The sequence below is a fragment of the Sciurus carolinensis genome, chromosome 5 (genome assembly GCF_902686445.1).
Source record: "Sciurus carolinensis chromosome 5, mSciCar1.2, whole genome shotgun sequence".
Lineage (NCBI taxonomy): Eukaryota > Metazoa > Chordata > Mammalia > Rodentia > Sciuridae > Sciurus > Sciurus carolinensis.
The window spans coordinates 159,058,516-159,071,914 of record NC_062217.1 but is presented as its reverse complement, the minus strand read 5'-3'; the positions used below and the strand labels follow the sequence as shown (position 1 = coordinate 159,071,914).

Below are 13,399 nucleotides of genomic sequence, written 5' to 3'. Positions count from 1 at the left end.
GAGGTTACAGCTAAATAAGTGTCAAACTCACAAACTGCAGTATCTGTACTCATTTTACCAGTCTGAGGGTTTGGAGGAGTCAAGAGGAAGTGAAAACACAGCAGAACTTTTACTTTGTGGCCATGTTGACAAATAAGTGTCTTACAGTTCCTGGTCTAGGAGTTTGCTCAGGGTGGCTAGGTGCTGGTGGAAATCCACTGGAATCTTTGTCATTAGCCTCAGGCTTCTGTTGCTTCTGTATGGGTGGATGAACCAGGTGGAAGGGAAGTCAGGTTTGAGCTGGGCCCTCCCTCCTCCTAAAGTAGTTCTTAACTGGTTGTAGGTTCAAGTTGCTTGGGGAGTGTTAAAAAGTTCCAAGTTCAGGTCATTCTCCCGAACAACTAAAACAAAACCCCCGGGGATCTATACATCAGTATTGCTTGCTAATGCTCCCCAAATGACTTCATGCAGCCAAAAACTCACTGGTCTTTGAAATTTTAGGTCTAGAATGATGGTTTTTAACTTTGGCTGCATGTTGGAATAATCCAGGTAGCTACAAAAAATGAACTCTTCCAGGCTGCCCCTGAGGTTTAATTAAGTGGGGCTGGAGCATTGATAGTCTTAAAGAATGTTCTGGGTGATTCTAATGTTCAGAAGGGGTGATGTTTGATGGCCACTGAACTTGAATTGAGAATCTGGTAGTGATGTTCAGACCACGTCCCAGACCTGAAGGAACCTATGAATTCCATGGGGACCTTATTAAAATTCAAATGGCAGGACTTTACCCCCAGAGTTGCTGACTTAGTCAGCCTGGGTGGAGCCCATGATTTTGTCTTTCTTGAAAGCTCCCGGGTGATACAGCTTATTCTCAAACCATTCTGTGAGCAGCAGTGGCCAAGTGTGTACCATCTTATCATCCTGTGAGCCTCCTGGTGGGCTTGGTGAGACAGGAGTACACTCTCCCTGTTCTGATGCCTGAGAGGGTATCTCATAGTCATCAAGGAAGCAGACTTGGGAGATCTTGAGTTTGTTCTCTTGACTTCAGTACTTTCCTATTGTGGGATATCAGTCAGGGCAAGAGAGGTTATTTTTGCTTTCTTAACTTTCAAGTGGGAATGGCAATAGTATGTACTTCATAGAATTATTGTAAGGATTAATAGAAATGCTGCACATAATGTTTTGGTTTGGTGCTCAATGTATCAACAGGACTCAATGAGTGCTAACCAATGTTAGAAATGCATCTCTTACATTCACAGGAGTTTTTATTTTTCAATTTATTTTAGCTTTAGAATCCTTATTCTAGCTAGACCCTATATGGAAGCATCATATAAACAGATTAGATGAGGTTGAATCCACCCTTGAAGCAGAGATACAGGCAACAGCACCTGGAATCCTGCCACTTCTTCCCTAGTCTTCCACACCCAAGGCAGCAGATATGCCTTCTTCTTTGAATATCCCAAATCTAATCTGACCTATTAATTTACTAAAAAATTCTGTAAGGCATTTATCTGTGGGGGTCTTTCAGCCACATCCCAAGTGGTTGAGAAAAGAGTTAACTGCCGGAGGATGATGTTGGCTGTTTATCAATCAGTTACCCATAAACTTATCTACTCAATAAATGCACAAGGACCAATACTCTTTTTAAATGAGGGGGTCATTATGGGTTTGGTCATACCAGCTCTGGCCTCTTACAACATGAAGTAGCCCAAGTCTCTTTTATGTATAGACACACAGGGAAAGGGTGCCAAGACCTGGAGGAGTTTCTGTGATGGACAGAATAGGGAGGAGTTAGGGGAGCCATTCTCTTAGGGGAATATTCCAGAAGGAGACAGGGAACCACTCCCACACAGCACCACATGCTTCCTGGCAGTTCCTAGAAGCCAGACATCTGAGTCCCATGGACTGATTCTGCTAGATAAGGATGGCTTCCCACACTTAACCAAGGTCATAGAACTAGTAAATGACAGAATCCACCTCAAACACCTTGGATTTCAGTAATTTCTCATTGGTCATTAGTGACTAAAGATTTAATCACTAAGGGCTACAGACTACTAGATTGATGTTCCTCTTAGTAAAGGGAAGCTTTTTATTAAATGTGTTTTAATTTTATAATCAATATACATTTGTAGTAAGAAAAAAATTAAACATGAAGGAAAACATAAATCCCTCTCCTCATTTTCAAGACTTCCCAATTTTTCAAAGTCAATAGTTTTTGGGTGTTTTGCAGAAATTATCTATGTATGTGGAATGATAACAATATAAAATGTTTATAAATATATATTTTTCTACAAGTGGAAATAAGCTATACATCTTGTTCTGCTTCTTGCTTTTTTTCACTTAATAATTCATGTTGAAAATCATTCCATACAACATATGCACTACACACACACACACACAGATACACACACACACACACACACACACACACACATATCTATCTTGTTTTTCTAATTACAGAATATTCACTTTTTTTAGCCTGTCTCCCTAGTGATGGACATTAGATTGTTTACTGTTCTAACTTCAGCTATACTTGGATTCCTAGACGTGAAATTTGTGGGGTCACTATATCCGCACATCAAGGGTTCCTTTCCTTCTGCTTTGACGTCCTGCCATTTTCTTCCATAGACCTGTCAGTGAGTCACCCTTGGGAACAAATAAAGGAACTTCCAGGGCTGAAATGCCAGACTGATTCCACATTAGCCTTTTCGTCTTGGCCTCGCTTATAGAGGCAGAAAGTTTGGGTTCCAGCTGTGGGTATTTTGTTCTGAGGACTAAATGAAGCAAATGTTCTCTTCTCAATTCCCACCAGGGAACTAAACAGATATTTACAGGCCCAAATTGCTCACGTCTCATTCCCCTTCCCCAACCCCCATGTACTCAGGCTCCCTCAGCTAACCAGTAGCTCCAATGTCTCTTAAAAGGTACAAAATGATATTGCCTCCCATTAACAATCTTTTCTGCTTGCTCTGGGGGTTGTTCTGAAAACAGAGGGATCTGAAATACACACTCTGATCTATGAATTTCCTAGTGGACTAAGTTGTTCAGTGATTTTTCAGATGATGCAGCTAGAAGGGGAGAAATGGTTTCAAGCCATGATTAATGCCACTGTGTCCCTGGCTGTCTTACTTCCTCGGCTCATCACTGTAAGTAATTACCTGCCTGATCCTGGACAAGTCCTTCTATTTGGCTCAAGTCAGCTATTGATCATTTATTTAAGAATTGCATACTCCAGGGAAGGTGAAAAAAAACTTCTCTGAATTAATTTTTTGAACCCACTGTGGTCATGAATAAATATCTTTCATTTTAGACAATTTACATCAGCAACTGCTTAGCCGTGGGAATTTGTTTACCACTTCTGACCTGCTCCTCTGAAAATTGGTTTTCTAACCCTCTGTGAACAGCAGTTTTAAATTGACATATTACATTTTCAAAATTGTATTTGACTTATTGTCTCTTGCTTGGGTTGTAGATCAATGCTCTGACAGAGGCATGCTGACCCTCTGGTTCTAAGACTAGAAGGCTCTCAATGCTTGGCTGTTGGAAGCACACACTTAATAGGCTAGAACTCTGGGTAATAGTTTTCTTAAGTAGAGGATGCATGTATATGATGATTTTTTGTATAAATATAGTTTGAGAAATAAACAAAAATGTCCAAGTAAGACATTTTAATAAGTTTGTGTTTTCTGAAACTTACTAATTGTGAATTTTTATGAGCATTGAGTATGGTATTTAAATACTTCTAATATTTAGGAATATTACTAAATGAACACACAAAATAAGATAGGTTGCCTTGAGAGAAAGTCTTCCTCACATTTTTATAGTGTAAAAGTTCTTGTGTGTTTATGTGCACATATGCACACATGCACATTCCTACCTATTTTATGTCAGGCAATCTTAGCATTGGTATAGTTCTCTTAATCTGCAAGTATTCTCTTATTATTAGTTACCCAGCGCTAACAAGTCTCTGAGGTTTAAAAAAATCTTTTTTGACAAGGGATTTGCTGCTACTTAGAAACATAATTCTGTACCACCACTGAAGAAGCAGACCACAAGTTTTCCAAGTATGTGTCATGGAGATTAGTTCAAGCAGGCAGGCCCACTATACCTGAACGCTGTACTCAATATAAAGCCAAGTTCAACACTGAGGAATTATGGCTAAGTTACAACATTATGTTCCTGAAGTTATGCTTCTGAAGCAAACCAGAGTAATTCAATCTGGTGTTTACTCAAGCTCTGTATTTAATAATTGAATGGTATTATGTGTTTGAGGAGTCAGTTTTCTATCATTCTTTCCCCTTAAATTTTGGACTTTCAAAGGTCACAGTCAGAATGCTATTAAGATCCTCTTCTAAAGGAAAAGCAAGATTGAAAATGAATTTTAGAGTTTCCAAGGGCATGATCATAAGGCAGGCTTGGTAGTTAAGGGCCAGTCTGGGTTAGAATAAGGGTATAACAGAAGACTAGCTATATGGCTGTCTTTGGCTCATGTCGGGCTCTCTGCTACCCTGATGAGTTCAAATTTGTCAATCTTCAAACCTCAATGGTACAGTCAAGATCTGTTTCCTCTCTGGTCTCCAAAAAGTGGTTTGTGGGCAAAGGGGAAATGGTTAGGGTAGGATTTCATCTGCTCCTGGGCCCTAAAAGCACAATCATCTAGTTATGAGGAGCATTAATACTCAAAGTCCATAATATCTTCTACACTTTTAAAGAAGCAGATTTAGTGTAGAATAAAGAGAACATTCCTTGTATTAACTTGAATTTTCCTTTGACCTCAGAATAATGAATGAGGTAGGAAAAGTCATGCCTTCTAAGGAAGCTCTTAACTCGATTTTTAAAAAGTGAACATATATAGTAAAGTCTTCCATGACTTGGCACATCAAGAGCAGGACTAGAATGTAGTATCAGTATGACTAAATAGAGTAGTATTAGAATGTAACCCCAAATATATGATGGATATTCATGAGACCATTCTGATATAAATAAACTTTCATATAAATTGATAAATGGGGAAAAAGATACATCACCTATGCAGGAAACAACAAATAATATATGTATACTCCACCCTAAAGAGGGGGAACCAAAGTCCCCACTCTTTAAGTGAGAGTTATGCACAGTGACTTCCTTTCAAAGAGTACAGAATATAAACAGGGCTAAATATAGAGCTACTTCACAATGGAGAAATCTAAAAAATGATACCTTAGCCAGGTGGTCAAGGTCAACATCAATAGTCATGTCATGTTGACAATATATAGCCTTTATATGATATGATGAAAACAGCACTTTATCACTGTGTTCTTTCCCCTCAAAACACATAACCCCTGTCTAATCATGAGAAAACATCAGACAAATTCAATAGGGAGGCATCCTTCAATATCACTGACCAGTGTTACTCAAAATTATTGAAGTCATCAAAAGCAAGGAAACACAAAGAAACTGTCATAACCAAGAGGAGCCCAGAAGTGTTAGGGCAATTAAATGTAAAGTGGTATCCTGGGTGAAATCATGGCACAGAAAAGAGGCATAACATGAAAACTAAGGGAATGTGAAAAAATATGGACTTTAGTTAATATATGTCAACATGGGCTCACTAATTGTAACAAATGTACCAGACCAGATCTAATTTTCTTTTCTGCTCCAGGTCCATCTCAATTCAGTGGGAGCTTCATTCTGGGGCACTGGTTCTTGAGCTTCCACACCTAACTTTAGCTAGTCAACTTGAAAAGGGGACAAGAAGGAAGGACACGTTATATACTCAAAAAATGTTCAGAAAAATGACTGTCATTTCTGCTCATATGTTCACTGGGTGAAATGAGTCATTTCCCACACCTAACTTCAAGGGTACTGGGAAGTACAAATCCTTATGTTCTGAGGAGAACTAGACCTATTTGTGACCAGGACTAAAGACCTGAACATTTTTCCAGTCTTTTTTTCCAAAGCAATTCTGCAATTCCTACTTGTTACATATAAAGACTCAATACCCCACTCCCTCAACTCCACCCACTCCTTGACTTGTGCAATAGGAAAAAATGGAAGACAGTTTCTGCCCTTGAGAGACTTGCATTTTGTTTAGGGAAAATGAGATAAACATTCAATGTCCCAGGAGATATCCCAAGGCTATGTAAAAACTGCATCAAATAATGAGCATGTCTTAAAGTATGCATTGAATTTAAGCTGGGAAAGAATGTCTTCTTGACATAAGGTTTCACAAAAGAGGTGAGATTGACCAATATGCTGGGAGAAGAAAATGGCTCAAGAACATGCCAGGAGCCAAGAGCAGCTAGGCAGAAAGTGATGGCAAAACGACTCCACCCAAACAAACTCTTAAATATCAGACCTTTGAAGGGGTTGGGCTAAATATATTTATTCTGCATGTGGACCACGTCTGGTGCAGAGATTGGGTTCTGGAAGGATTTCATTGTCATTTGAAGATAAAGAGTATACCAGGGAATGATGACATGTATGGACAGCTTGAATCAAACTATAGACCTCCACGAATACTGGACCAGGAAAGTTCACCCATATCTAGTAGTTTATAGGAAGCTGCTTTTCCATGGAAAGGGGAGGAGACTGTCATCTATTAGTCTTTGAATGGGCATACTACTAAATTCTTTAGACATGTAGAGAGACTGTCATCTATTAGTCTTTGAATGGGCATACTACTAAATTCTTTAGACATGTAGAAGGATGTTTTGTCCCTACCCCTTTTCCTAGGACCTCAAAAATTATTCTCTTTTAATGGGATGTGGAATTTATTGAAGTAAGATTAATGAAAGAGGACATTTGATAGTGCAATTCAAAGTAGAAAAAGAAATGAAAACTTTAGTAAGCCAAAGAAAAGCCTCCCAAAGATAGCCCTGTTCTAATCCATGCAACAGTGGAACATTAGTTTATAAGGGAAAGAGAAACTCTGGTGGCAGAAGATGTTAAGGTTGCTAATGAGCTCACTTTAAAATAAGGAGATTACTCAGGTGGGTTCAGTGAAGTCACAAGGCTCCTTAAAAGTGGAAGAGGGAAGCAAAAGAGGAGGATCAGGGGCAGATGTGATAGAAGAACCGTTAGAGAGACACAACATTGCTAGTTTTCAAGGTGGAGTAAAGGAGCCATGGATTGTGTGGTTTGGCCTCTAGGAGTTAGGAAAGGGCAGGGAATAGATCTCCCCAAGAGCCTCTAGAAAGGATGCAGCCCTGTCAATACCTTGATTTAACTCAGTGAGAACCATGTTGAAATTCTAACCTACAAGTTGTATGATAGTGTGAGTTCTTTGGAGCTACTAGCCTGGGTTGATGGGTTACAGCCATGAGAAACTAATACAGAGACACAGCTCAATTTATGACATGGCGGAATGTCTCACAGATGTCAGATCCCTCAGTGTTTTTAGGGACATAAAGCCCCTAGTATTCTCCTTACCAGCAATGACGCCATGAGTGAGGAACTGTGGATTGGAAATGAGGGAAGCAGGGGAACTAAAGGGATACAGGAGCCACAGGAAGAACAGAGAAAATGAAATGTTCTTAGAGGGTTGTTGCTCTTCAGGTCTGTGAGGGAGTGTTCCCATAGAATGGCCACAGAAATGGAGACTGAAGTCTCAGACTTCGTAAAGAACTAATGATGAATTGAATGAAAAAGAGGAATGACTGCTAGGACCCTATTTTTTGTTTTTCAACTTCAAAATGTTTAAAAGATAAAACTTGAACTTCAAGTAAGACTATTTTAGACATTATTACAGACTGCATTGGCATGCATGAACGACTAATTGCAATTGACTGGGGTTTCACATAGTTCTGTTAAGTTCTTACAGTGATTCTGTGAAGTAAGTGTTGCTATTCTTGTGTTGCAGGTAAGTAGACAGGGCCTCTGAGAGGCGGAGTGACTTGCAGAGATCACACAGCTAGAAAGAAGAGAGTCTCAGATTCGAATCTCTCTGATTCTCAAACTCATCTTTCCTTTTAGCCCAAGCGCTTATGTTCAAAATAGTGAATTAGACACTGATTTGTGGTTGGAATAATAATATCCAGGACCTAAAGGGGCTATGCAGTGGGAGGCATTGAGAACTTGAAGGTAAGAAGAGAATGGCTTATAAAGTAATACTGATGTTACTTGGTACTGATTGCCATTGGAGAAATAAGAGGGTCAAGGGCTAAAATAAGGTAGTACCACACATTTCATGACGTCATACATTCTACTGGGCATTGAGAGCTGTGATAGATTCTTTTAAGAAACATGTGGCTTAAAAAATTGTTGAAAGCCAGTGGATATGAAGACACTGTCTTTAAGGGAGAGGTAGCATAGAACACTAGGATTTAGATATCGTAATAGCTGTGACTATTTTTTTTTGACAGGGAGGTGGTTCTAGGGATTGAACTAAGGGGCACTTGACCACTGAACCACATCCCCAGCCCTATTTTGTATTTTATTTAGCAATGGGATCTCAGTGAATTGCTTAGCACTTTGCTTTGGCTGAGGCTGGCTTTGAACTTGCAATCCTCCTGCCTCAGCCTCCTAAGCAGCAGTGTACACCACTGTGCCCAGGTAGCCATGTCTATTTTTAGAGCACATGTTTAACTCCTTCCCTTCCCCACTACTTACCTGATGCCTGCTATGCAGATGGATATTAAAGGGGTTCTTTCTCTTCTCCTTTCACTCTCAGGTTGCAGGAAGCACCCCTTAAAGTTCTGAAGCTAACCCACAAAAAGGGAGAGGGAGAGGAAGAACAGAGGATTAGACAAAGGGAATGAAGGGAAGTGGGGATAGAAATAGGAAAGACAGTGGGAAGAATCAGACCTAACTTTCCTATGTACATATGTGAATATACCACAGTTAATCCCACCACTGTGTACATCCATGAGACTGGGGCCCCAATGAGAATAAGATATATTCTATGCATGCATAATTTTATCAGAATGGACTCTACTGTCCTATATAACTAAAAAGAACTAAAAAAAAAAAAAGTTCCTGTGTTTCTAGAGGACCTATGCTGGAGAATATTCACTTTGCTTTTTTTTCTTCATAGAAGACAAGTTTAGGCAAGGTTTTCTAATTCTTTGCAAATAAATCAAAGAAAGAAAATAATTTTGTTTCCCATCACACTTCAATATCAAAGGCTGCCATTTATACTTTTCTCATTTCAGCTGAAGTGATTTATATTCACATTGGTGTCGGGTGAAAGACCAAGTTTACTGTGTATTCTCCAGCCACTTGTGCTAATGACAGTATCTCCTTGTATTGGAAGATTCATAGAGTATCATGAGACATCTTATATTGAATTAAAGATGATTGGACTGTGTGTTTCAAGACTCTGAAAAGAACAATTATTAAAAAGTAGTATTCAATTAAACATAGAAATATGTATCTATCTCTAAGGGTTAGGAGTACAAGAAAAAGTGCTACTAGTTAGAATGGGTACAAGAAATCTGACAGTTGTGGCTTCCTGTATTTCATGAGGAGTTGGGCGAGGGAGGTTCAGTGAGAGGGAAAAATGTCAGGAGGTGGTGCTGTCAGGTAAATCTGCCTTGTGGTCTCCCCATTTCCTAGTAAGAAAATGAAGAGGGGACCCAAAAGAAAGGTTCTCAGTTGAGAGCAGATCTCCTTGACTCAACTATCCCTTCTTCCAGGAAAGGTGAGCCAATGAAGTCCATTCTGCAAATAATCAGCACTGTCCCGAGCTCAGGCCTCCCCCTAAACTGTCTATCCATCCCTACGGTCAGGTTTGAACTGACCTGCATGCCTTGTTTTGCTGTGGACTTGTTGAACCAAGGGATCCAGCAAGTCCAAAGTCAACTGGCAAGTCCAGTACCAGCTGGCAGGAAGCCTTGGCCTCCTGCTTCTGAGCACATTAGATGTACAGTGCCTGCTGCTTTCTGCTTCCTGCTTGGCTCAAATCTTGTGGAACACACATTACATAAGAATGGAAAATAGCTAGGAGAAAGGAAAAATAGATTGCATTATTTTCAAAACCTCTAACCAAAAGTTTTGTTTGCTGTCTAAATAAAGCAGCCTGCTACAAGGCACCTGGAAATTTGGCATTTAAGATGCACAATACAGAGGCCAATATCTACTGCCTCGGGAAAGTGTTGAGTCAGAGGAATGAATTTTTCCCAAGTCAAAGTGTCTGGCATGTAGCAGTAGATCCTCAATCAATATGGATAAAACCAGGTCTGATCTTCATCTCTGGAAGAATCTCACTGTTGATCAGGGGATATATCTGAAAAGTTCTCATGCAATAGCTGATTAGGTGGTTGTGGTCACTATTGGTTCATTCTCTCAAAAACATTCATAACATTCATTTGGAGCATATTTGTCTCTGGTTTGGTTTGTTAAATCGCTGTGGACCCCATGTTGCCTCTGAACTCTTCCACACTGGGAGACAGACAATGATGTGTCTCTATCCTTGGGGGTTTCTGAGTTTGTAACCCAAATGCACTGATAAGTAGCACATTGATTGAGACTTTAACTGAGCTCAGTTTTGCTGCACCAGGCACTATGAGAACTACAGCAGGGAGCAAGTACTTACAGTTTTCCAAGGCTATAAAACATAACCACATGAAGAATGAGGGCTGATTTATTGCTGATGTATTTTTGTGTGGAGAGTGAGGCCAGCTTGATTGCTGGAGAACTTCAGGGCGGGAGAAGCTGAGGATGCACAATGGTGAAGACAATGAGACAGGGAAGGGCTTTGGAAGACAGCCCTCCTTCTTTGTAAGACTAATAATTCTACCCTTGATGTGAATACCCTGATCCCAGCCTTCATAGGAACCTCAAACTGTCAGTCATGTCTTCCCACTCCTGAATATTTGCTTCCTTGCAATACTTGAAACATACTTAAAAGCTACCCCACTAGGAAAGAAACGAAGCAAGGAAGGAGGGAGGAAGAAATGAAGAAAAATGTCTTTCTACCACCCTCCCCCCATAGCCACCCTCCCCTCTGTTCCTCGTCACTTCAGCCATGTTTCCTGAGCAGTGTTCTAGTCTGTCAAACCCAGTTGGCAACATGTGGAGAGGCCCTGTACAGACAGTCCAGTTGATAGCCCAGTTGAGCTCCCGGCTATCACAAGTGGCAACTGTCAGTTCTGTGAGTGAGCAATCCTGAGTGTCCAGCTCCATTGAGCCTTCAGATAACTGCAGCCCTGGCTGACGTCTGACTGTAACTGCATGAGAGACCTCTAGTGAGCTCTGCTGAGTTAAGCCCTTGGCAAATTTGTAGCCCCCAAAGTCATGAGCAAATTAAAATGGTTATTTTAAGCTATTACATTTGGGGGCTATTTGTTATGCAGCACTAGTGACTGAAATACCCTGGTTGATGTAACAAATTCTCCTAGTTTGCTTCCTAAATCTCACTTCACTTTTAGTTTCCTAGGATGGTTTACCCATGCCTTTCATGGGTGGCACAGAGGGGTCCTGAGGACACAGGTGCTTTCACGTGGACTTCTAGCTCCATGAATCCAGCTGCTCATTTGGATACTACAAAGGCACAGCCCTACCCTTTGGTTCCTTGACTATACCACATTCCCTTCTACCTCAGAGCTTCATGCATGTTCTCTGCTCTTCTTGAATGTCACTATGGTTAATCCTCTCGCATCCTTCAGAGATCACATCTTGAGAAATGGCACATCCTCAGAGAAGCCCTCCCTCAGATCATGTTCCTTTCTTGTGTGCTTTCATGTAGCACTTAAGTCCACTTTAAAATGTATGTTGATCAGTCAGGCGCAGTGGCCCACCCCTGTAATCCCAGCGACTTGGAAGGCTGAGGCCGGAGGATTGCGAGTTCAAAGACAGCCTCAGCAACAGCGATGTGCTGAGCAACTCAGTGAGACCCTTTCTCTAAGTAAAATACAAAAAAGGGCTGGGAGTGGGGTGTGACTCAGTGGTCAAGTGTCCCTGAGTGCAATCCCAGTTACCAAAAAAAAAAAAAAAAGTATGTTTATCTGTGCTGTATTTCCTTTTGAAATGAAGGTCTGGCTCCAGTCCCATATATAGTTCATGACAGCAGGAATGACATCTGAATTCTGTTCCCTATCCCCCCCGCATTCTAACTCAGTGCCTGTCTAGAGTAGTCACTTAATTATGGTTCACTTTTCTACCCTCAAATGCAGTCTCCTTTCATCCATTCACCTACTCCCTCATTCAACAAATATTAATCATGCATTAATTAACTCCCAAAAATGTGCCAGGGCCATGCTAAGCATTTTGTAAATGCCATCTCACTAATGCCTTATGATGGCTCTATGGGCAGTGTCCTGTCATCCTCGTTTTACGGGTGAGAGACATGCGGCACAGAGAGGGTGAGCGCATTCTCTAAGAGCACCAGTGAGTAAGAGCAGAGCAAAGGTGTGCACCAGGTCTATCTGGATTCCAATCTCGTGTTCTTGAACACTGTCTTTACAAGGAGTGGTCAGGGCAGGATCAGATGGAGAAGCATAAAGCTGAAGTCAGCTGTCACCCCCTTTCCTCAACTCTTTGGCATAAAGCAAAGTGCCCACTGATGGATTTAAAGGTAGGAGTGGGAACACCTTGTGCCCCAATGACTATCCCTGGCCCTGGGCATCACTCCTTTCCACTGCCAGTATGGCTCCTGGTGGGGCCTCCAGATGCTGGTTGAAGTTAGGGTCTGCATTAAAGCTCTAGCCTGCCTCTGCTGGAGCTTAGGGACTTGATGGAGCTGGGGGATCTATCTGGGGAGGAACAGAGCTGCTGTGTTGCCAAGTGTGCCTGCTCTGTATTTGGTGAGCAAAATGCCTCCCACCTCTCCCTTGTTAGCCTGGCTAAAAACGGGCTGCAGGGGGCGGGCTTCAGTGGCCCCGGCTGCCTGGCAACGGGTGGGAGGGGGAAGCTCACCCCCTTCCGCGTTGGCACTCATTCTGGACCTAATTGCTGCTGTTGCCTCCCACTGCTCAGGGCTGAGCAGGCTGACAACTTATGATGGCCCATCAGCCTTTTCTGTCACCTAAAGCTGTGTGCCGGATGTGGCTTTCCCAGGACTGAAGAGACTGATGATGAGCAGGAGATTGAGGGAGTCCCAGCAGCGCAACGGCCTCTGATTACGAAGTCTGATGTATTAGGAAGTTGCTTTCCAAAAGTGGACTCGGAAATGACTTCCAAAGGGGTGGGTGATTCTGAGGAAGGAGATCTAAACAAATGGAAGGAAGTGCACATGGGGGCTGGGGTTGTGGCTCGGTGGTAGGGCGTTTGCCTAGTGCTATGGTTTGGATGTGAGGTGTCCCCCAAAAGCTCACGTGTGAGACGATGCAGGAAGGTTCAGAGAAGTGATTGGGTTGGAAGAGTCTTAACCCAATTAGTGAGTTGATCCCTAATGGGATTAATTGAAGTGGTAGGGTGTGGCTGGAGGAGATTGGAATCGGGGCACGGCTTTGGGGTGTATATTTTGTACCTGGAGAGTAGAGTTGCGCTCTCTCTCTCTCTCTCT

General features: G+C 41.7%; 1 protein-coding gene across 1 annotated transcript in view; it reads right to left on the bottom strand.

Annotated features, from left to right (window-relative positions):
• Nucleotides 1-12,832, bottom strand: part of LOC124985796 (armadillo repeat-containing protein 7-like) — a 36,252-nt gene extending 23,420 nt beyond the window's left edge. Inside the window, exons 1-2 of the mRNA XM_047554402.1 lie at nt 12,719-12,832; nt 8,566-8,657 (exon numbers count right to left, since the gene is read on the bottom strand). Of these exons, the coding sequence (XP_047410358.1) occupies nt 8,566-8,657; nt 12,719-12,832 (206 nt within the window). The remainder of the gene's footprint in view (nt 1-8,565; nt 8,658-12,718) is intronic.
• Between the last annotated feature and the right edge of the window lie 567 nt (nt 12,833-13,399).